Source organism: Patagioenas fasciata, chromosome 3, assembly GCF_037038585.1.
Source record: "Patagioenas fasciata isolate bPatFas1 chromosome 3, bPatFas1.hap1, whole genome shotgun sequence".
NCBI classification, from domain to species: domain Eukaryota; kingdom Metazoa; phylum Chordata; class Aves; order Columbiformes; family Columbidae; genus Patagioenas; species Patagioenas fasciata.
In genome coordinates this window covers 78231726-78253930 of record NC_092522.1, presented here as the reverse complement: position 1 = coordinate 78253930, position 22205 = coordinate 78231726, and the positions used below count along the sequence as shown (strand labels likewise).

General features: G+C 40.9%; 1 protein-coding gene across 7 annotated transcripts in view; it reads left to right on the top strand.

Annotated features, from left to right (window-relative positions):
* The window catches only part of ARMC2 (armadillo repeat containing 2), a 68305-nt gene extending 46966 nt beyond the window's left edge, over positions 1-21339 (top strand). For 6 of the 7 annotated variants that reach the window (XM_071806657.1, XM_065835727.2, XM_071806660.1 and 3 more), the window contains 6 exons: positions 6473-6794; positions 8329-8451; positions 11474-11587; positions 12765-12897; positions 15135-15292; positions 20505-21339. In XM_071806657.1, coding sequence (XP_071662758.1) covers positions 6473-6794; positions 8329-8451; positions 11474-11587; positions 12765-12897; positions 15135-15292; positions 20505-20641 — 987 coding nt within the window. In that variant the 3' untranslated portion in view covers positions 20642-21339. Of the gene's footprint in view, positions 1-6472; positions 6795-8328; positions 8452-11473; positions 11588-12217; positions 12898-15134; positions 15293-20504 lie in introns of those variants that run through there. The other variant, XM_071806661.1, reaches the window with a different exon arrangement.
* The last annotated feature ends 866 nt before the right edge of the window (positions 21340-22205 follow it).

Genomic DNA, 22205 nt, shown 5'->3' with positions numbered 1-22205 from the left:
CAGATTCTGGCAAACTTCCTGGTCCTGATACATTTGAAAATATTTATTATTTTTGCATCTCTTGCATCAGCTAGTAGAACTGCACTAATTTACAATTTTAATTTGCATGCTGCTTTACCTGTTTGATTTTATAATCAGCTTGTCAGAAACAATTTATTAAACGAAGAATAGACTGATATTGCTTTGTCATCTTCTCTAAGGAGATAGCCGTGTTTATTGGATTCACCATCCCTGGACCTGCCCAGCTTTCTTCCCAAATGCATCTGCCAGATGACGGGTCCCAAATCACTTTATAGTCTTCTGTGAGCAAGCAGGCCTCTGCTTGTGAGACTTTTTCTTGTCTCCCTCTGAGAAAAAGACTCATTTTTAGGATTGTTGCATGTCCTTTTTTTGCTCTTAGTGTTGCTGCAGGGAGGAAGATTGTTGCAGTGGGCGCCTGTAAATGCAGATAATATCTCCACTTAGTTTCTGGCTTTATTTATTAGACAGTGGCTTATCTGCATGCAATGGCTGGCCTTCCTGGCTGTTTTTTTGTCTGGCTTATGGAGAATTCTGTGGTGAGTTCCCAGGAACCCACTATTTGACTCTTTCAGTCGGTCACATAAGTCATACAATACCCCAAAGCAACCACAGGCACTTAGCATGAATCTGATGCTGCAGCTGTGTTCACTTTAAATATACATGCCTGCCTCTTTAATGCTTTGAGAGTATTATTGATACTCTGCTCAGTACCATCATAGTCTTATAAGGCATGGAATATTTTTTTATTATTTTAATTGGGTATGGTGGTGTGTTTCTGTATCCATAACTTGCCTCTGAAGAAATAAATGGTCATCAGTGCTGACATAAGTGTTCTTTGTGTTTTGCTATCTTACTTTTCCTTTCTGTGCCATCCTTCTTTGGGGCAGGGGACAGCTGTTTGTGTGACTGTGTGATACATCAGGTCACAGAATTAATCCAGTTTCCTTAAAAACTGAAAAAAAGAACCCCAGTCCTTTGCTGGGTTATCACCTGCATTGCTTTCCCGTCTAGTTTGTTGAACAGCCACATAAACATTTCCTTGTTCACAAATATTGGGGGAACAATACAAGAGAGGAACCAAACTGACTGGAAAGGAGAGGGTGCCATTCCTGCCACCACTTCTGCTGAAATCCTTGTCAGGGTGACCCTTTGAAGAACTTGCATAGATCATGTGAATCCTTTCTCTTATATTTACAAATACATATTTTCAGTTGTATTCCTCCCCCGTCTAGCCCAGCAGCATAATAGTACCTTGAACAATTAGAAAAAGCTGCAAGGGGATATTGACCATTAAAGAACCAATATATAAGATTTTTCTCCTGTGTTTTGTATGTGCACATACATATTCATAACTGAACCTTTGTTCTCCCTGAATTAACATTTTTTTCCAAGAAGGAAGTATCCATTTTAGGATATTCTGGGAACTCTGAAGGAATTTCTCTGCTCATAAATCTGAATAACCACCCTTTCCATACAGTATGATTTCTGACAGTATGCTGAGCTGATAGTGTATTTGCATCTTCCTAATACCGTGTTTTGAGGGGTTTTTTTTGGTCTCAAAAGGTAAATGTAGTAGGGAATGTGCAAAATGTGTGATACGTACTCTGAATATAAAGTTACCAGGAATGTAGATCTCAAAGTTTGTAGTCAACCAGGCTCCATTGGCATGTATCATATAGAAACCTGCCATTCTGGTGTATCAAAAGATACAAGAGAGTGAATGTAATTACTGGATAGATAAACGTTAGATTATCAGATAGGAATAATAAGAAGGTATTACTGCCTGGTGTGACAGAAACTGTCACTAAAATATTTTGCCTTATTTTTTGGTATTCATTTCTACAAAAGCTGTTGAAAGCTTGAGAACAGCTCTAAAAAGAGCTAAAAGGATGATTAGAGTTAAAAAAAAAAAAAAAAACAACAAAACCAAACAACTCAAGGTTAAGCAAATTAATTTGTCAGTGACAAAGGTCAGACCATTAGCAAGTTTAGCAAGTTGGCTATTAATAGTATCTGCACAAGAAAGACCTTTCTGTTAGCAGACCATCCTTTAGCAAAAGAGATAAGAAGAAATAAAGCTGTACAAATTTAAACTAGTAATAACAATACATATTTTAACCAGGGAGATCAGTAAGCACTGAAACAATACCATGGAGGATACGATTCTCAACTTTTATTTTCAGTTCATGATTTCTGAAATGTTTTTCATGAGAGAGCGTAAACTGCTTTTTGTCAGATGTTGCTCTGGTGACAGTGGGCTTGCTTCTCTTCATTACTTTTCCCAGATTTTTACAAACAAACCTCAGGGTATGAGTTCTTCATTGCTAAAAGTCACTAAGTGCAAATGAACTCTTTTCTGAAAAGATTACCTAAACAGATCAGATTTGTGGATGTAGGAGTTATTGGGTAGGGTCCTGTGGTGTGTGATACACGTAAATATAAACACGTTCTTCTAATGGCTGCTCTTTCTCCTCAAATGCATTTATATTTGCAGGGGAAGGAGGTTCACTTTTTACTGACAAAGTACTCCCTGCTGTCACTGTGGCAAAGCTTCTCTGCTCCTTGTTTCAGGTCCCTCAGTCAAAAACTGCTTCGTTTGCTTTTGATACTTCCAGGGTATTCACAGAATCACAGAATGTTAGGGATTGGATTCTCCCATACACACATCCTTCCTCCCCTTCCCCCTTATTTATTCTTTAAATCAATTTTCCTTTTGGACCATTTGTTACTTCTGGGTTTAAGCAGGAATTTTCACAGCCAGAATGTCACCTCTAGGTGAATCCTTGCTGTGTTTGGAAGAGATTAGCTCCAGGATAGCATGATTACTCTGATTACTCTGCAAATGAAAGCCTTACATTTTCTTTCCAAGGTACACAATAAAGCAGAAATACAAATTTGGAAGTGAGGTGTAAATGAGATTTGAATGAGCCCTAGAAGCAGTTCGTACTGCTGGACGGGTGGTAGAATTTTGGCTGCCTCCATTTGAGTTTATGTAACATGGGGACCACATTTCATTTAACAGCTGGAGATTCAATAGGAAACCAGCTGCTGGCATCTGATTTTTTAATTATTATTTTAAAATTTTTTTTCATCCTATCCTTCCCCTTCTGAGGGTCCAAATACCAAACAGACTAACAACAAGTACTTGGCCAACATGTACCAGCTCTAGAATGGACTCCCTTATTTATCTTGCTTTCCTTCGAAATTACTGACCTAACTGGCTTTCCTTTCTTACTGATAAGTAAACCTGTACTATTTGTACCTCTGTTTATCATGCTTTACACTGAAAGGCAGGTACTTTTTAAATGCCAAGATAAACTTCTGTCAAGTTCTGCGACTCACCGAGTACACTGGGTACCTTTGGTACTGGGGCAGTGCAAGAAATAGATTTTTACAAGTAGATAAGCAAAGGAGTCTTTGCCAACAGTGATCAAACATATATGGTTCTGGTTGTCAGAAAATAACAGTTAAATGCTGGTGGAATATGTGGTGCCATTAATCCCTTTAGAAAAAAAAACAACAGCAGTTTCTTTGTAGATTGAAGAAGCAAAGACAAAAATCAGTTCTCCTTTTCAGCTTTTCTTGGTATGTTTTGTCAAATTTGTTTGTATAATTGAAGCTGCATGGTCTCCTATATAACTTTCCAATCAGGTTTGGGTACCCACTGTAGACAACATGTCTCACAGGAACACCTCATTGTAAAAAGATGAAATAATTGAGTGTAATTCCTATCTTTCATTTGTCTTTAGTGTTAAAACGTCCATATTATATAAAGCATATACAAATGACTAGTAATTTTTCTCTAAGTGTGCAAGAATGTCCGAAATGCCATATGCCTTAATACTCCAAACATTTGGAAATGTATAATCTCATTTATTATACTGGGGGTTTTTTTTGTTATGTACAAAAAGGCCTGTGGGCCTTGTACAGGTTTAGTCTTGCAAGCAGTTTCAAAATGCCGTTCATTTTTACATGTGTTTCTTTATACAACTGGTGTTTCTTATTCTGTCAGTGCTTAACCTATGAAGATTTTTTAAAAATATAGCAAAAAATAATATGAACCCTCTCAGTATTATGCTACTCAGGAGAAGCTGTACCAGCTTTTCTCTTTGACTCTGCTAGTTAAACTTTCACTGAAAGATAATGAAACTTGGGTAATGTGCTATTAAAACCGGATGCGCTTAGCGAAAAGGAAGTATTTTCTAAGTTGGTTTTGCTAGCCTGGAGGTGGAAAGCATAGCTGAGATCACACTTCTCAAAATACCAGTTGATTGCTGTAGGTACCTGTTTGTCTGTGTTCCCATTGGGTACGGCTGTTGCTGGGCTGATACTGTTTTGCCCAAAATTAGAAAGTCAATATAAACAAGTCAAACTAGACTGCCTGCTCTTTTCAGTTCTCTCTTCTGATTCATCAGTTGTTTGTTTCAAATTCTTACAGCCTTTGTGAATTGGGGGTTGTGCCAGCAAAGGTGAAAGCTTTTAGCGGTTAATCACTAAGAATGATTGTAAAATTGGTCTTGATGACATTTAGATACAAGCAAAAATATGATGCCTCATTAAATAAAAAAGTGGGTCCTGCAGAGTGATCATATTAAATACATGGATTTGAGAACCTATTTCTCGCCTAGGACACTGCCTGCTTCTTATACTCAGGGATAACATTCATTGTATTGACCCTGAGAGGATGCTGTTGCAAGTGTCTTGTGGCAGAGGCGTAAGACCTGGAACTTATTGATGAAGGGATGTATGAAAGAAGGATTCACTGCTTACACATATGTTTTTTTTCCCCCTTCAGTATTAGTTTCAATACTTCAACAAGTTGCACTGTGCCTGATTAACTTATGTTATTAATACCAGAGAGGATTAGAATATCTGTGAATATAACTGTTTGAATTAAAACAGCATGTAAATTGTTTAGCAAATTTCTAGGTGAGTGCAAGTATGGTAATTTAGCAGCTAAGGGTAGAGGGCTGTGCAGTACTTGAAGAAACGCTGTTACTTTTCCTGTGCGCTTAAGATAAAGCTATGTACTTCTCTTTTTGGAAATGAGTTGGTTTTGATGCAAGTGACAAAGGTCAATGTTTTAATTAGTTTATACCTGGGTTAGCTCAGACTTTCAGAATTTAGTTTTTTCTTCTTCCATGCAGGTGGGTAAGAAAAAGAGGGGGATGTTGTTGCATACCATTCAGTTAGGATCCACGAGTCCTGCCAAAAAAAGGCTATTTCTCAGTATGTGCAAAATGAAGCAACAAGAGGATGTAATTCTATATCCCGCTAAAGGCCAGGGATGGAAAGTGCTTTTAAGAGAGCACCTTGGTTGGACCATAAGATCTCCAGATACCGTATAGAAATAGAAAGTAGGTCTCATTTAGCAATGATCAGAACAAAAGGGTAGCAAGAACATCTAATATCAAAATCAGAAAAAAAAAAAAAAAAAGGTACAAAATGAGATCAAACTAGAAAGAGACATAAAAAGAAACAAATCAGCTTTCTATAGTGCATTAATAGTGAGAAGAAAATAAGGAAATAATTGCTGCAGTGCTCAGAAGATTAAAATTATTGACAGATACCACTGTGAATAGTGAAGTGTGGAATGGCTTTTCTTGCTTCTTTTTCTGAAAGGGTGAAGTATAGTCAAACGATTAATCTCTATTTCAGCCGGAGTTCTTTATCAAATGAGCTGCAGCATATTTAAGTGTTTTCAAACCAGCCAGGCCTGATGAAATTTACCCTTTGGTGTTTACAAAAGGACAGAAAGGGGTAATGTCTCTGGAATTCTCAAAAAGTTCTGTAGGATGGAAAGGCTGTAGGGCACCTGTCTTTAAAAGGAGAAAGAGGAGGAACTTGAAAAAAAAACAAAACAAAAAACCAAGGAACACCAGACTGGTCAGTTAAGATTACATTTCTGGTAAAAATCTGGAACAAACAATTCAGCTCTCTGTAAGCAGTTGGACTTAACAAGGAAATAAGTAAGAGTCAACATGGATTTAACGGTAAGAAATCAACGGGAAAGTTGTTTCGTTAACCTCTGCAGTGGGTAAGAGTCCTGGAGCAGCAGGGGAAGTGGTGGTCTTGAGCCACCACAGCTGACATTTGCTTACTTGAAAGGTTAGTAAGCTCTGGCCCATATGATTATTCTAGTTATATAAAGTGCTGTTTTAAGATTACTGTGGGATTGGTAAAAATAGATGACCTATACTAAGTATATCCCATTAGTAATTACCCCAGTGCTATACTAGTTCTGTCAGATGTTTTTTATTTCTTTTGTAAACAAGGTTAGGAAAAATAGTAACATAAAAAATTATTTCTAGTTGGTGTATTTGGCATTCCTTCAGTTGTTCTCAACCTGCTATTAACTGAATTGTGAAGCAAATTAAGTATTATCTTCTTTTTAAGCAGCTAATAGCTTTTGATGTTTTCTGTGTAATACGGTTTCTTTCTTTTATCGCAGGATTTGGTTATCCGTATCATCTTCATTCTTGGTAATTTAACAGAAAAGAATAACCAGGCCCGTGAGCAATTTTTTAAAGAAAGAGGAAGTGTTAACACCTTGATATCATTATTCCAAACCTACCATGAACTTGATTTGGATGCACAGAAATCGTACCATGAAGGAGGAGGGGAAGAAAGAAAACACCCAAAGCATCCTTCAGAAGCAGAAGATGTTCTGATAAAACTGATAAGAGTGCTGGCCAATCTCTCCATTCATCCCAGTGTAGGAGCAGCTCTGGCAGCTGCCCCTCGCATTGTAGAATTACTTGTTACAGTTCTAGGTAATAAAATCTACGTTGTGTGTGTTATCTTTGTTCAGTCTGTAAGGAGAGTTTAGTGTTTTTCTATGTGGTCTTCTTACCTAGGTTGAGCCATAACTAAATCGGTTTCATTGCTAAAATAACAAAGTCAGGCTGCTGATATTCATAAACTGTTTAATGTAGAAAGTCTGTTTGAGACAGTGGAAGCATTGCTGCTTTGGTACTGGCATTTTAATGTCTGGGGAAAGATGTCAAAGTGTTCCCTTCAGTAATAAGATTTGCAGATATGATCCTTAAAGATAAGGAAACAAATTTTATTTTAAATACATCTCAGTAAGACTTCATATCTATAAGGGAAGTCTGTTCTTATCAGGTGCTACATACATGTGTTTGGTGTTTTCAAGGTTTGCAGGTTTTGTGACTGTTCTGGATAGAGTATTCCTTTTTTCCCTGCACCCATAATTTTCAGCCTCCTAAAAAAAATTTCCTCTTACTTTTTCTTCTTTTTCGAACTTTTAGTCTTTATCTCTTTCAGGTGGAAGCGCGTGTCTTTTTCCTTCCGAACAGATGCTTATGACTGCAGTTCCTTTACTGCTTACTGATCCGTTTGTAAATCTAATTACAGGCCAGGACTGGTCAGTCTGCTCTCCCCATAGCAGAGTTTAGCAGTGACAAGATACGTCTCAAAGAACTCAGTATATTTCAGTGTGTGATGAGAACATTAAATATTACGTAAAGGCAGTCAGTCTGGTTATGTGCTATGCTAATTTACCAGTCTTACCCACCAGCCATGGGGGATTAGACAACGCAGATTCCCAACTTTGTCTGTTCTGTCTTAAACTCTGTAGGAGATTCCCAGGTTGGAACAGTCTTGATTGTTGTGTAAGTGCTTTCAAGCCTCGAAGCTTCTCTCTGTCACCCTCCACTCTCTGAGCACTTTATCAGTTTAGTTTACCACAAAATGTTCTCTCTCCCCATGAGCTTATCCCACTTTTATTTCCTTCACTCCTTGTTTCTGAGGCCAGAGAAATCGGTATGCACAACTTTCAGAATTGCTGATGTGATTTTGCACTTGTTAACATTCTGTCAGGAACTCTAAGAGAGAAAATATTTCAAATATTGTTAATTTTTTTCTGTTTTATTTTCTTTTTAATGGTACCTGACATTTCAGTATAATAGTCCTTGGTATTTCTCTGTGTCTGTCACACAGGCCTATTTCTGCATGTGGACTTTCCTCAGTTCCATCTTAAAGCAGCAAACAGGATCTGTAAAATTTCTTAACTAACTTGATTTTAAACTATGTTGCCTTAGTCACAATGATTTCTGTAGCTGAAGAGTTGGAAAGAATGACTTTGAATTGCCATTTTTAGATCAGCTGTTCCTGTTTGCTTCTGCCATGTTACTGTAAAACAGAATAGGTGTCTGTAATAGTGGCCATGTAAACTATGATTCAGTTTGCTTCTGAGATACAATGCACTGCTAAGTTCGAGTCATGTGCGTGTGTATGTATATATGCATATGTGGTTTGTTTTGTTTTGTGTTTTTTCACTGTCAGAATACAAGTCAGTTGATGACTGTGAGGAGTTGGTCATCAATGCTGCAACAACAATCAACAATTTATCCTACTACAAAGTGGAGAGTTCTGCTGTTCAAGACAAGAAGATACACATTGCTGAAAGTAAGGACTTTTAAACAGTACTTTTTGTATAGGTTTTTGAAAGTGGAAGTTATACATACTATATTTAGACGCTATAGAAAATAAAGACCCGGGTAGTGTTTTATGGTATGATATTGCAGGAATACGAAGTTCATAGAGTTAAATTCTTCCTATAATGATTCTTTTGAAATATAGTTCTATGACTTGTGTGAAAATAGTCAGCTTGTTGACAAAACCCATTGTTTTCCTCCCCAAAGGAATTTGTCATGTTGTTTTCTGTTTAGTACTTTTTGCTAGACGTGTTCAAAAACCATGCACCTGAGCCAAAATAATTATGTTGCTTTTTACTTCTAATCAGAGTATGGTAAGAAAGGTTTTTTCTTCTTAGTACCTTGTAGACCTGGAAAATCTGGTTTATGACTGTTTCTGGCTTATAAATGCATTGGCAGTATAGGAGCTGTGTGATTCTCTTCCCTCTGACAGTACCGACAATAGTTCTGTTTCAGTGATGTGTAAAAACTGCACCCGAATTCTGGGAGTCAATGTTATACAAAAATCAGTGAGTCTACGTCTTGCACACCTTTCTCTCCAAATAGACAAGAAATTGGGGAGAAATAGAGCCTGAATTTCACGCAACAGGTAGAATCATAGAATGTCCTGAGTTGGAAGGGACTCACAAGGATCATGGAGTCCAACTCCTGTCCCTGCATATGACAACCCCACAGTTCACACCATGTCTCTGAGGACATTGTCCAGTCTCTTCTTGAACACTGTCAGGCTTGGGACTGTGACACCTCCCTGGGGAGCCTGTTCCAGTGCTCCACCACCCTCTGGGTGAAGAACTTTTTCCTAATATTCTGGCTGTCAAGCTAGTGCTCTGACTGGTAGATCTCATATTCTCTCTGGGTAACAGTTCTCCTGTTCTGTCATGAGCCGTTTTATCAGCCATAAGCCAGCAGTCTCTTATTGCTAGTTGGAGAAATGTGGAAACAGATGACTTCTCTGCTAGTCCTGTTTGCTCGCTCTCTCCTGTTTTTATTGTTGGCATGCGGAACCAGTCCTATCACCTTTCCTCTGCCTGAACTGAAGAGAGAGAAAGCCTTTTGATAGAAGACCAGCAGGCTTCCTCCTTCAGGAGACATTTTAGGAATACTTGGTGTTTAATACAAGGGTGGATCCCAAAAATAAACAAAAAATCATTTTGGATGTCTCTTTAAGACAAGTTCAAGGCATATTCAGAACTGCAACATTCAAAGATAGAAGTAATGGGAATAAAGCCAACCTCTTTTATATTTTTTTTGCTCTCACTTTTCTGTGGCAGAAGTGATTTGAGCCCTTTATATGATGGACTGATTTCAGTGGTTCACTTCATACTCATAGAAGACCAACAAATGTGACTTCTGTAACATCTCTCCCTTGCCATGCACTGAAAACCTACATGGTGGTAGCTCTTCCTAGGAAATCACAGAATCATAGCATGGTTTGGGTTGGAAGGGACCTCAAAGATCATGTAGTTCCAACCCCCCTGCCATGGGCAGGGACACCTTCCCCTAGACCAGGTTGCTCAAAGTCCCATCCAACCTGGCCTTGAACACTTCCAGGGATGGGGCATCCACAGCTTCTCTGAGCAGCCTGTTCCAGTGCCTCACCACCTTCATTGGGGAAGAATGTGTTCTGTATATCTAATCTAAATCTACCCTCTTTCAGTTTAAAGCAATTACCCTTTGTCCTGTCACCACATACCCTTGTAAAAAGTCCCTCTCCATCTTTCTTGTGGGTCCTCTTAAGTACTGGAAGGCTCCAAAAAGGTTTCCCTGGGGCCTTCTCCAGGCAGAAGAACCCCAACTCTTCCAGCCTGTCTTCATAGGAGAGGTGCTCCAGCCCTCTGATCATCTTGGTGGCCTCATCTAGACTTGCTCCAACAGGTCCTTGTCCTTCTTATGTTGGATGCCCCAGAGCTGGATGCAGTGCTCCAAGTGGCGTGTCACAGGAGTGGAGTACAGGGCGAGAATCATTTCCCTGGACCTGCTGGTCATGCTACTTTTGATGCAGCCCAGGATGCAGTCGGCTTTCTGGGCTGCAAGTGCACACTGCTGGGTCATGTTGGGCTTCTCATCAACCAGCACCTCAAGTCCTTCTCCTCCGGGCTGCTCTCAATCCATTCCCTGCTCAGCCTGTATTTATGCTTGGGATTGCCCCAACCCATGTGCAGGACCTTGCACTTGGCTTTGTTGAACTTCATGAGGTTTGCACAGGCCCACCTCTCAAGCCTGTCACGGTCCCTCTGGATGGCATCCCTTCCTTCCAGTGTGTCGACTGCACCACTCAGCTTGGTGTCATCCACAAACTTGCTGAGAGTGCACTCAGTCCTTCTGAAGATGTTAAACAGTGCCACTCCCAATATCGACCCCTGAGGATTGCCACCCATCACTGGTCTCCACTTGGACATTGAGCCATTGACCATGACCAGCCAGTTCCTTATCTTTATCCTTCTTGATGCTCCTTGGACTGCTTCTGGCTGTATCGCCGCTGCCCACATGAAACAATGGCAGCAGATAAGTCAGTGGATGTACGAGGCTTGGTAGTGTTTCACTGACATCCCTAATATGAGCCCCTGGTACACAGCACACCTCTCTAGAGAGTGCATCAGGTTCAGGATCTAAATAAATTCTCTTACATATTACAACTGTTTTTCTTCTTTGTATTCCTGGATTTTCACATGAGCCCCTTCAAAACTGTATAGCAGAACTGGCTCCCGTTATCACAACTGTACTTAGGCTATCTTCGTAACTTCTCCTTTGTTCCTTTGCATTTAGCCCCATATTGGAGCTCTTTGTCTCATCTTCAAAGCCCTACACAATTTAGCTCTTGTTCTACCATCTGCTCACCCCCTTCACTGCAACCAGTCAGTTAGATAACTGTTCCCATTTATTACATTTATTGCTGTTGCTGCTTCCATTCTGACATTTATTGATAAAAAGCCAAGCACGTGTTTGTGATATACAACTAACTGTTTTTATTTCATTTTTCTGCAAACCAATAGTGCTTTTAAAGCTGTTAATGAGCAACAATATGGATGGAGTTGTGGAGGCTGTCAGAGTCTTTGGCAATCTTTCCCAGTATCATGAGATCTGTGACTTCATCATACAGAAGAAGAGTGAGTTACTTTTGTATTTGTAAAAGCCCTGTTTTTAAATGTCCATAGTTCTAAAAAGGAAAGATTGTTAATAAGTTGTCTCAGTTAAAGGGTAGAAGCAATCTTCTCTGATGTTTTTCAAATGGGCAAATGTTAGAATCCAATAGCAGTCGTTACAAACACCATTTTGTTTCAGTTTCATTAAAATGGAAATATTGGAGTAGGGGAAATATGCCATGCTGCCTTCACAAAGGTAAATACTACAAAAGAGCTGTTTTTCCCAAAGATTATAATTTTGAAATTTCCCTTCACTCCTTCACTACTAACTCCTACAGGTTAGTAGTCATATGATATAAAATGAAAATCCAACTAAGTTCTCATTACGGTTCGTAATCACAGGTTTTTGATTCTCGTGTTCGACTTCTTGTTAGCATTTTGTAACATGCATTTAAGATGTTTGACAGCCTCAACAAAGAGACCTACTATTTGCCCCTGGGTGAAGTAGGATACAAGTCTTCTCAAGTCCTTTTGCTTTGGGTGTCTAAAGAACTTTGGGAAAAACAGCAACTCCTTGCTATCCACAGAAGGTGTGTCAGAAGTTTAATTAAACACTCGTGCACCATAAATTTTTTTTTTGTATCTACCTGTCAGTGCTGAAAGTGCGGTGATATGCCAAAGTGTACAACCCCTTCTTTGACGGGTGGATGTATCAGTGCTTTTGGAGGAGAAGGTCTCTGCAAAGTGAGAACTGACAGCAGCTGGGTGCTGGTGGTCTCAGCCAAAGGACAGAATTTTCCACCTGGAGAGATGGTGTTATCAGTGTGCTACGCTCAGGAGGAGCCCACTGTGCGATTGAAAGGAAGCTGATACTTCTAAGAAATATGCTGTAATTCAGTTTGGTCAACTTAACCTCTTCCGATTGGATTTTCACATTACTTCGGTGTATTTTTATAACTAGAATTTTGTGTGTGTTGTTTTAAGAAAACTGGCGTTCAGCATGATGTTATGATGGCCGCTGCTCTGGGTCATGTGTCTACTCTACAAATGCCACTATAATATGCTACAAGGTTAAATTTTTGGGAAGGGTGTCCTGCATTTGACTGCTTCCTAGGTATATATGTTTAATAAGTATGTCATAATGCCACTTGTGTAACAAGTCCATTTTCCCAGTAATATTGTTTCCTTCTTTACAATCCAGTATACAAGTTCATGATTGCTTTGCTTGATGCCAAGAGCCAAGATGTCTGTTTTTCTGCCTGTGGAGTTCTGCTCAATCTCACAGTAGATGAGAACAAACGAGCTCTTCTGATGGAAGAAGGAGGAATTGGAAAGTAAGTTACTGATTATGCTTTATGAAAAAGACAATTTTGAGTAGTTTGGCCAAGAAGTTTCAAACGGATTCTTTTTTACTAGGGCAAACAGCTAGTATTAAGGATACATACTTGATAGATGTTCAGCGTCTGATGTTCTTCAATAAAGAGCCTTTTTTGCAAAAGCATTAGGGTGGTTTAGCCTGCTGCAGAGCAAAAAACCATAGAATAAATTCCCAGAGATCCTCCTAATATGTACAGCAGAGGAGAGAACCATATAACAAAGCGATTAAAGCAGGTCCTTACAGTAGCTGCTTATGCTTGACTTACGTGGATCCTGTGTGGGCTACAGCTAATGGGCACAATTAATGTGTATCTGTTGTATTATAAGTGCAAAGGTTACTTCAGGAACCACGATACCCACATGGTCTCTTGCAATTCTTTGTAACTACTTAGTACTGCAGGGAGGAGTATCTGATGTAGCCATGCTCAGCAGATAATAGCTCCTGAGTCCCCTCTCTCTGAGAGTTCAAGTTTAAGGCACTTATATTGTAAGTGGTTTTAGATCTTGAAGAACCACTGTGGATGCAACAGTTGTGGCTTTGATGTTCAGATAATAGTGGATCCAGCTTAATTGGAGCAACATGAAAGATCGTGTTCCTATGCTTGTAAAGCAGTTGATACAACCCACATTTATGAAACAATACGCCTAACTTTGAAATGCCTTCTTGTTCATATATCATATAATTACTTCTTTATACAATGTGAATGATGCACAGTCTGCTCATCCTTCCTTCCCATGTTCTCATTAGCTTACAAAATATAAAGCTGAAAAAGAACAAAAATAAGTTACAGGCGAATTGAATAATAAATGTGAGAAATTTCTATTATGCAGAATTCTGTGGAATATAGAATTTTCTATACTATGTCTGAAAATTTGTGAAGAAGGAAGAAGAAACAGTAACAGTATGGAATAAATCTTGAGAATTTGGAAGTGATTGTTAGCGAGGTCATCCTGGGAGGTCATCCCAGCAGCTCTGTGGACTTTTGGAAATGAGAATATGTACCGATATATAGTGGCCCTAATAAAACATGGAATTAGTCTCATCAGAGAGTTAAACTTTAAAAAATTAGGGCAAGTTCCTTTGGCTTTTCATTAGATGCCTCCTGGTCTTCCACAATGATTGCCTCAGAGAGGAGGAAAAATGCAAACCTCTTTTTGGTTGCTTTTGAATTACCACTATTTTCAGCTGTAAGCAAGGATTGTAGTTATCCCGAGTATCATAGTAAGCACCAAATTATAAACCTTCCAGTGAAGTGAGGGAAAGAGAAGAGGAGGTTGTAGAGTTGGGGAAGAGAACAGCAGTGAAGAATTACTGTTAGAGAAGTCACTAGGGACAGCAGGTGAAAAACAACACTTATTCTGTGCCTCAGGACTTGTGAACGCTGCTGTCTGGTAATGGGAACTCTAGGTAGCTACTGCACATAGCTGGTGCAGGCAGAAAACTTATAGCTTAATTTTGGAGTCCTCCTTACAATCTAGCCTGCATGTGGTATCTGTAAGGAAGCGAGACTTGGAGAAATGTCAAGAAGATGATGGTCCATAACAAAACTGGCATTTCTGAGAGGAGCCCATTGGGAGTGCAGGCTGGGGAAACACAAGAAGAGGAGAGATCTGCAAAACAGTCAGACTTCACAGAATGTAAAAGGTAATTCTGTGAGTCATGGAAGTAGAGAATTCCTTTGGTTTTGTGTCCTGGTCAGATCCTCTGGTGTGTGATAAGCTGAATATTCTGACCGAGGCTTTTTGTGCATTCATACCATCTTTTCTAGATGAATTCTTGGTGCATGATAAGGTTTGGCTCGCACTTCAATCTCTGCTCTAGTAGTAGGCACAGATTTGGGACAGTCACAAGTTGTCATGAAATTTGGTGGAATTTTAGTGTCTTTGAGATGGTTACATTTGTGATAGATGTGACTGAAATTGGTCAGTTAGGTTAAAAAGTTCCAGGGGATGGACAGATGCAGGCAGGCATACACATGTGTGTAGACGAACAAGCATGGTCACGTCCTTAGGGAACTAGACTAAATGAAAAGAGGGAAGTTACTGAGGAAGAAAGTAGCATCTTCAGTTTATTAATATAGAATTTTCCTACAAACTTTCGTGGATTCTGCATACATTTCTAGACCATCAGCTTTTGAAGGGCTCAGGAGAAAACTACATGGAGCAAAACTCTGGTTTTGTTTGATACTGGCAGGTTGGTTGACTGTTTAGAGGACTTTGGGCCAACAGACTGGCAGCTGGCTTGCTTGATATGCAAAACCCTGTGGAACTACAGTGAAAACATGACAAGTGTGGCCTCATGCTTTGGAGAAGACACCGACACGTTGCTCGTGCTGCTCACATCGCTCTTAGGTGAGATCCATGATCTTGATCTCTTTTCCTTAATAAAAGAAATAAGCTGAAGGAGCAAAATGAAAGCAGTGTTAGCTGGGTGGTCCTTCTGGCTCAAAGGTCCTTGCAGGTACTGACAGAAGTGGGGGCCCTGTGTGATGCACCCAGTCACTGCGCTGCAGACACTGTGCACCCTGTAGAATGTGGCTTTTCCCCTCATCATCACCTCCTTGTGAGCAGGGACAACATCCTGATCATTTCTCATCTGCTCCCAAAAGCTAGGGAGGGTGTACTCCTCCGCAAACACAGGCTGGGAGGTGCCTACATGGGAATGTTCAGACCTCGATTCGCTTACCTAGTTGGATCTTTTAATCTGCACACTTGTTTTTTTCAAATGTATGAAGTTTAACTGCTATGTCATCGTCCTATTCTACCTGTATGTCATTTTCCTCCTTTATTTTATGAGCACTGCTTTGGTTATGATTTCATTTTGGGTAGGTCATCTGCAATTATCTTTTAAAAAGATCTTGAAAATGAAAATGAAATAAAATATAACCTTAACTAATTTTGTTTGGTTTTAATTAGAAATTTACTAAATACGTATGCTTGGTGTGGAGAAGGCTGCGTGTTAGTCAGACTCAGATAGAAAGCGAGACCCCCGTGGTCCGTTTCGTTTTTAGACAATCAGAAAAGTGGGTGGATTTGTGAGGATTTTTTTTCCCAGTTACAGCACAATTGCTGTTATTCACTGTTGTAATCATTCCTTGCATTACGTTCTTTGCTATGATAGAGCATGTTTTAATGTGAGCAGTAATTCCGTCTATTTATCTGAAAATACTCGGTGTTTCAAGATCATTAGTGCCCTTTTTAACATTCTGCAACAGAACTGCGAACTTTACAGCCACCATCATGCTGGAATTTTCTGGCATGCAGCAAGGAATAGATGTCTTTGTTTCGGAAAATTCTTACTTATTTTTTCTTCTGCCTTTAGCACTGCTCATTCCAGCAATTAATTTGACTGCAGAGTCCAGGCTGGGTAGTAATTGGAACTCTGATTAACCAGTACAGCTTTTGTCAACTGGAAGTTCATGTACAATTGCAGATACAATTGCAATTCTAATGCAACCGTAATGACAATTAATTAAAAATAGGTCAGAATGAAATCAGAAGGCTAGTCTTTCTTCACATTGTAGTCAGAAGAGTGGCTGTAAAAAAAGTGCATCTTATTCATCAGCTCTGGTTCCTCTGTGTGTTAAGAGCCAACAAATTTTAGTAATAGCAACTGGTTAATATTGTCCTGCGTCTTCCTCCTCCCATTGTGTCCAGTAACAGCCTTGAACCCTCATAGCTCCGATTCTATCATTCAGGAAGCAGGAGGCAACTGCTGGCAGTCGCTGGACGGTATTTAAGCATCAGCACGCCCTCAGGAAGCGGAAAACGCAGAGATGGCACAGCAGACACCTCACTTCACCTGCTGTGCTTGGCCTCCTCCCCTTTGTTTTTCTTTCCCCTACCTGGCACGAGACTACAAAAGAGATGAGGGAGCCAAAAGAGAGTGGAAATGGCCTGAAAAGATGTTGGGCCTGAGAAAGGCTGGACAAAAGATGCCGTTTGTTTTTCTTTTTCCCTACCTGATGCCAGCAGCCTGAGACGCGGTGGCACTGCTTTCCAGGGGCACTGTCATTTGCCTTCTCTCAGCTGCTCCTGAGTTCCCTGTCACTTCACCGGCTCAGAGCTGCTGCAGGCTGGTGTTTCCAGGCTCTTCTGTCTCCAGAACATTCTTCTGTTTCGTCATTCAGTGAAACCTCCTTTCTTTCCCTCTCCTTTTGCAGACTTTGCTTCTGCTCACCTTTACCTCCACTATCAATTAGAGGAGGGTATTTTTGGAATCTCAGTACACGTGAACTCCCACATCGCATGGTATGAACTTCCAGGGATCCTGGCCCCTGTCTTGCTGGTGTTACAGGGATGGGTAGCCCTTGCAGACCAGAGTCCATAGTCTCGTTTTCAGCTTCCCCCGTAGCACATAGAGCCAGTGTGCTTGTCGTGTTCCTGGGCTTGCAGCCAGTTCATACAGTGTTTGGCCAGTATCCAATTTTGCTAGTTTTGAGGAGAATCGTGGGAAAATTAAATTATCTGAGGATGCACAGCTTGCGTGTGGGACACTGATACTTGCTGATCCCTGGTGTTACTCACATTGAGCTTTGGGAAATTTACTGCTTTGGTTCAACACTTCAGTTTTTGAACTGGTTCTGACCCTTGCGCTTGTAGGCTGGAATTCCTGACCTCAGTGATTCCATAAACATTCAACCAACTCCTGGAGAGCACAATAAAAGGGAGAAATGTCTCTTGTCCTGTGTTAGAAGATAGTTAATTTGGGTAGAAGAATCATTTCAGGAGTAGGCAAAGCAATTCTCCCTGAAAACAAAAACCACAACACCTTATCTTCCTCTTCAGGGTCTCTCGCTTCTCTGCTGCTGAGATTCATTTTACATGTGTTGGGCTACTCTGCCATAGATAGGACAAGAGCACAAGTTGCAATAAGAAAAATTCCAATTAAATGTTAAGAAAAGAAGTTTCCACCATGGCAGGGGTCAAGCACTGGATCGGGCTGCCCAGCAAGGCCATGGAATCTCCATCCTTGGAAACGTTCAGTACTCAACAGTATGCAGACCAGAGCAACCTAATTGACGGTGACTCTGCTCCAGATGTCCTGTCCAACCTCAGTTATCCTATGATACCATCAAATGTAGATCTGATGTCTGAGGCTGGATTTTCTCTGATTCCAGGGTTTCTTCCTGCAGAGATACGATGTCTTCCTTCTTGAAAGAATATTGTTTTGATTTTTTTTTTTATCTTTATTTTATTACAGAAAGCCTCTAAATGGCATCTTCTCTTAATGCAGAACCTATTTTGAACTCTACCTCAGCATCTCTTTGATTTTGGTAGTTTGGAAACACTGTAGTGGCATAGAAGTCCAGTACTGTTTGCCGTGACTGGCCACTTTCTATGAAATGGAGCCCATCTCCGTGCACGAGTAACTTTGTCTCTTCCTTTCTTGGTGCTGCAGCTCAGGCCATGTGCTCTGCATGGGCAGCTTGACACTCCTTTAAATGGGAATGGACGCTGTTTGAGTGTCCTTCCTAAGCAAAGTTTGACTCAAAATGTGGGTAACTGAAGTTTCTCTTCAGCTCCAAGTTGTCTTTTTCCTGCTGTGAATGTGCAGTAAGCTCTCTCACAGAGGGATTGATTTATTTAACAGATTGTGAATCTGGTGCTCTTCTGTAATCTACGACAAAGGTAAGTCACACTGCCCATTGGGTGCAGGATTGTGTCCTCATTTTAGGTCTATTTATGGCCTAAAGGCTATCAAATGTCCTCCTCTTAAACTGTATGAAAACCTTGACTTCAGTAAAGCATTTGACACAGTCTCCCACAGCATCCTCACAGGTGAACTGAGGGAGTGCGGTCTGGACGATCGGGTAGTGAGGTGGACTGTGAACTGGCTGAAGGGAAGAAGCCAGAGAGTCGTGGTCAATGGTGCGGAGTCCAGTTGGAGGCCAGTATCTAGTGGAGTGCCTCAGGGGTCGGTACTGGGACCTGTATTATTCAGTATATCCATCGGTGATTTGGACGAGGGAATAGAGTGCACTGTCAGCAAGTTTGCTGATGACACCAAGCTGGGAGGAGTGGCTGACACGCCAGAAGGCTGTGCTGCCATCCAGTGAGACCTGGACAGGCTGGAGAGTTGGGCGGGGAAAAATTTAATGAAATATAACAAGGGAAACTGTAGAGTCTTGCATCTGGGTAGGAAGTTCTAGTTTCTTCCAGTATAAGTTGGGGAACGACCTGTTAGAGACCAGTGTAGGGAAAAGGGACCTGGGGGTCCTGGTGGACAGCAGGGTGACCATGAGCCAGCGCTGTGCCTTTGTGGCCAAGAAGGCCAATGGCGTCCTGGGGTGTATTAGAAGGGGGGTGGTCAGTAGGTCGAGGGAGGTTCTCCTCCCCCTCTACTCTGCCCTGGTGAGACCACACCTGGAATATTGTGTCCAGTTCTGGGCCCCTCAGTTCCAGAAGGACATGGAACTGCTGGAGGGAGTCCAGCGCAGGGCAACAAAGATGATTAAGGGAGTGGAGCATCTCCCTTATGAGGAAAGGCTGAGGGAGCTGGGGCTCTTTAGCTTGGAGGAGACTAAGGGGTGACCTTATTAGTGTTTACAAATATATAAAGGGTGAGTGTCACAAGGATGGAGCCAGGCTCTTCTCGGTGACAACCAGTGGTAAGACAAGGGGTGATGGGTTCAAACTGGAACACAAGAGGTTCCACTTAAATTTGAGAAGAAACTTCTCAGTGAGGTTAACAGAGCACTGGAACAGGCTGCCAAGGGAGGTTGTGGAGTCTCCTACTCTGGAGACATTGAAAACCCATCTGGACACCTTCCTGTGTAACCTCATCTGGGTGTTCCTGCTCTGGCAGGGGGATTGGACTAGATGATCTTTCGAGGTCCCTTCCAATCCCTATCATTCTGTGATTCTGTGATTTGTTTGGCATTATCAGTTGTGTTTGTAGCTTCTTAATTCAGGGGCAAGCTTCTGTTTGCAGACTGATTTCTTTTTTCTGTAAAGGTTTCATTGCCACCAGGCAGAATGGAGGGGGAATAATGAGTGATGACTTCCTTTCATTCCTAGCATTGCTTGTCTCTATTAAGTGTACCCTGTTATTTTATTTATGAAGTTTGTGAGGGAGGGAGGGCATCAGTGATACAGTAACTAATGTGGTTCAAGGTCTTTAAGTATGATAGTAGATACAGTTTGAGAGAGTCTTCATGAACCAGATTAACAGAGCAATTTTTGACAGGAAAAACATAGTTGTAGTTAGATGAATTGATGACTTACATTGGCAAAATTGCTGTGGGTATTATTAAAACCCAGCTAGTTTCCAGGCAGTCACAATACATGCTTGATCTTGGAAGTACAGTTTAGCTGCGCCTGTGTGGTGTGAGAATGAAAGAACCTGCAATACCGTTTTAACTGTTTTATTAACCTTAACATCCTTTATTTTCAATTACTTTGAAATCCCTCAGACAGTGACACACAGAATTTGTCTTAAACATAGGGTGGTTTTTAAGCCATCAGCATCCACAACTCATAAGTTGTATGTGCTGTGGTCATAAAATACATGGTTGGGTATATTTTTATTCAGAACTGATGATGATATTTTCTTTTATTACAGATGAAGAGCTAGTGTTGGATTACAGCCTCAACAGAGACTTAAGGGACTACCACAGACTGTATTGGGAAAGAGAGTTCAAACCTGTGGCAGAAAAACTTCTTCATAGACTTCAAAGCCATCATTCCTTCCCACTGTGACTATTACTCCATTTTAATCAGTCTTTTTATTTTTTGTGGTGTAGATTGTACAGTTTTATATTTCTAATATACCTGTACGCTGGAGAGCATGGGAAGTTAATTTTTAAAAAGTCAGTAAAACCTGGTATTTATATACTGGATACTATATTTTGAGAAGCTTGAATGAAATTTTAGCATGTGTAATTACTTTTAACAATATATTTGAGCTGATCAAGCAGCTGTTCCATGTTATTTGTCTATTAATTACATAGTTGCTTGGCTAGGAAAATGAAACAAAAACTATTTGCTAAACTAGTAATTTTTAAAAGGTAGTTTACCACTGAGTAGCTGGACCTCTGTGATATGAAAAACACTGTGCACTGTAAAAGAATGTTGCATGACAGGAGCCACATCTCACCTATAAACTTGGATACTTTTGCTTTATATGAAATTCTATGACAGACTAACCCAAATGTGATTAAATGTGGTCAGTGGTTGGGGGAAAGTTGCTCCCTTTTCCTTTGGAGATCCCCTTTCTTTACCTGATGCTGTGTGGCCACAGTATCCCAGCTCCTCCCTCAGTCCTTGTGGGATGTAGGTACAGCTGTGCCAGTAAGAGGCTTTTCTGATTTGGGACTTCACATCTTAAGGCAAAACACCCATAACCCTGATATAAGAGAAGATTTTAGATGGCTGGGTATGTTCTTGTTTCAGATGTTCCCACATTTCCAGGAACCACGTGTGTGCCTTTACTTCTCAAACCACCTTGGCCAGTTGTCTCCCCTGGGCTTGTGTCTCCATCCACAAGGCAGAAGAAAAAGGTTGTACATCCTTCACCTTCCTTCTGACTGCTGCTGCCTTGTTTAATGCTGTTTTCATCCTTCCAGTGCATATAAGTCCTTGCTTGTAGCCCGTGGATTAGCTCAGCATGTGCATCACTGGCCTCAAGCATCAACAGCCCAATTGACTGCAGAAGGCTTTGCAGACCTGACCCATTTGTCTCTTTTCTGACCTCAGGTGACTAACCTGCTGTGCAGGGGCCACCGGAGTCCGATCCCAAGGGTCAGCAGCCTCACACTGCACTGGGTGCGTCAGGAGGGCACCTAGTCTAGGTCCCTGCTTCTACATTCTTGGGGACTTCCTTATTGTTGATGGGACAGGGGAGAGGAGATCTCATGGTCCAGGTTTTGGGAGCGGTGAGGAGGAAACGTCAGTGAAGGTAATGAAATGTGCAATGTTCTTTTTGACCCAGCAGCTTGGGTATTTCTTGTGACCAGCAAGGCAGCCCTGCAGTGAATCACACGAGGAGCAGCAGCCTCCACTGCTGCGATCCACAGGAGAGAGGTGCTCAGCAGTTCTGTCAGGTTTGGCTCCAACAACAGCTCTGCTGAGCTCAGAAACATCTCAATTATCATTCCTCCTTTTGCCATTTAAATTTTCACTGAAGTTGATAAGATAAATGGCTTCAGTGCCCCACTTGTGTCTTTGAAAAAATATTGGATTTGCTTTTGGGAGGCATTAAAGGCCGATGGGTAAGTACTCCCCTGTGGGGAGGGAGCTTGAGGCGTTTGTTCTTGGCAGTGGC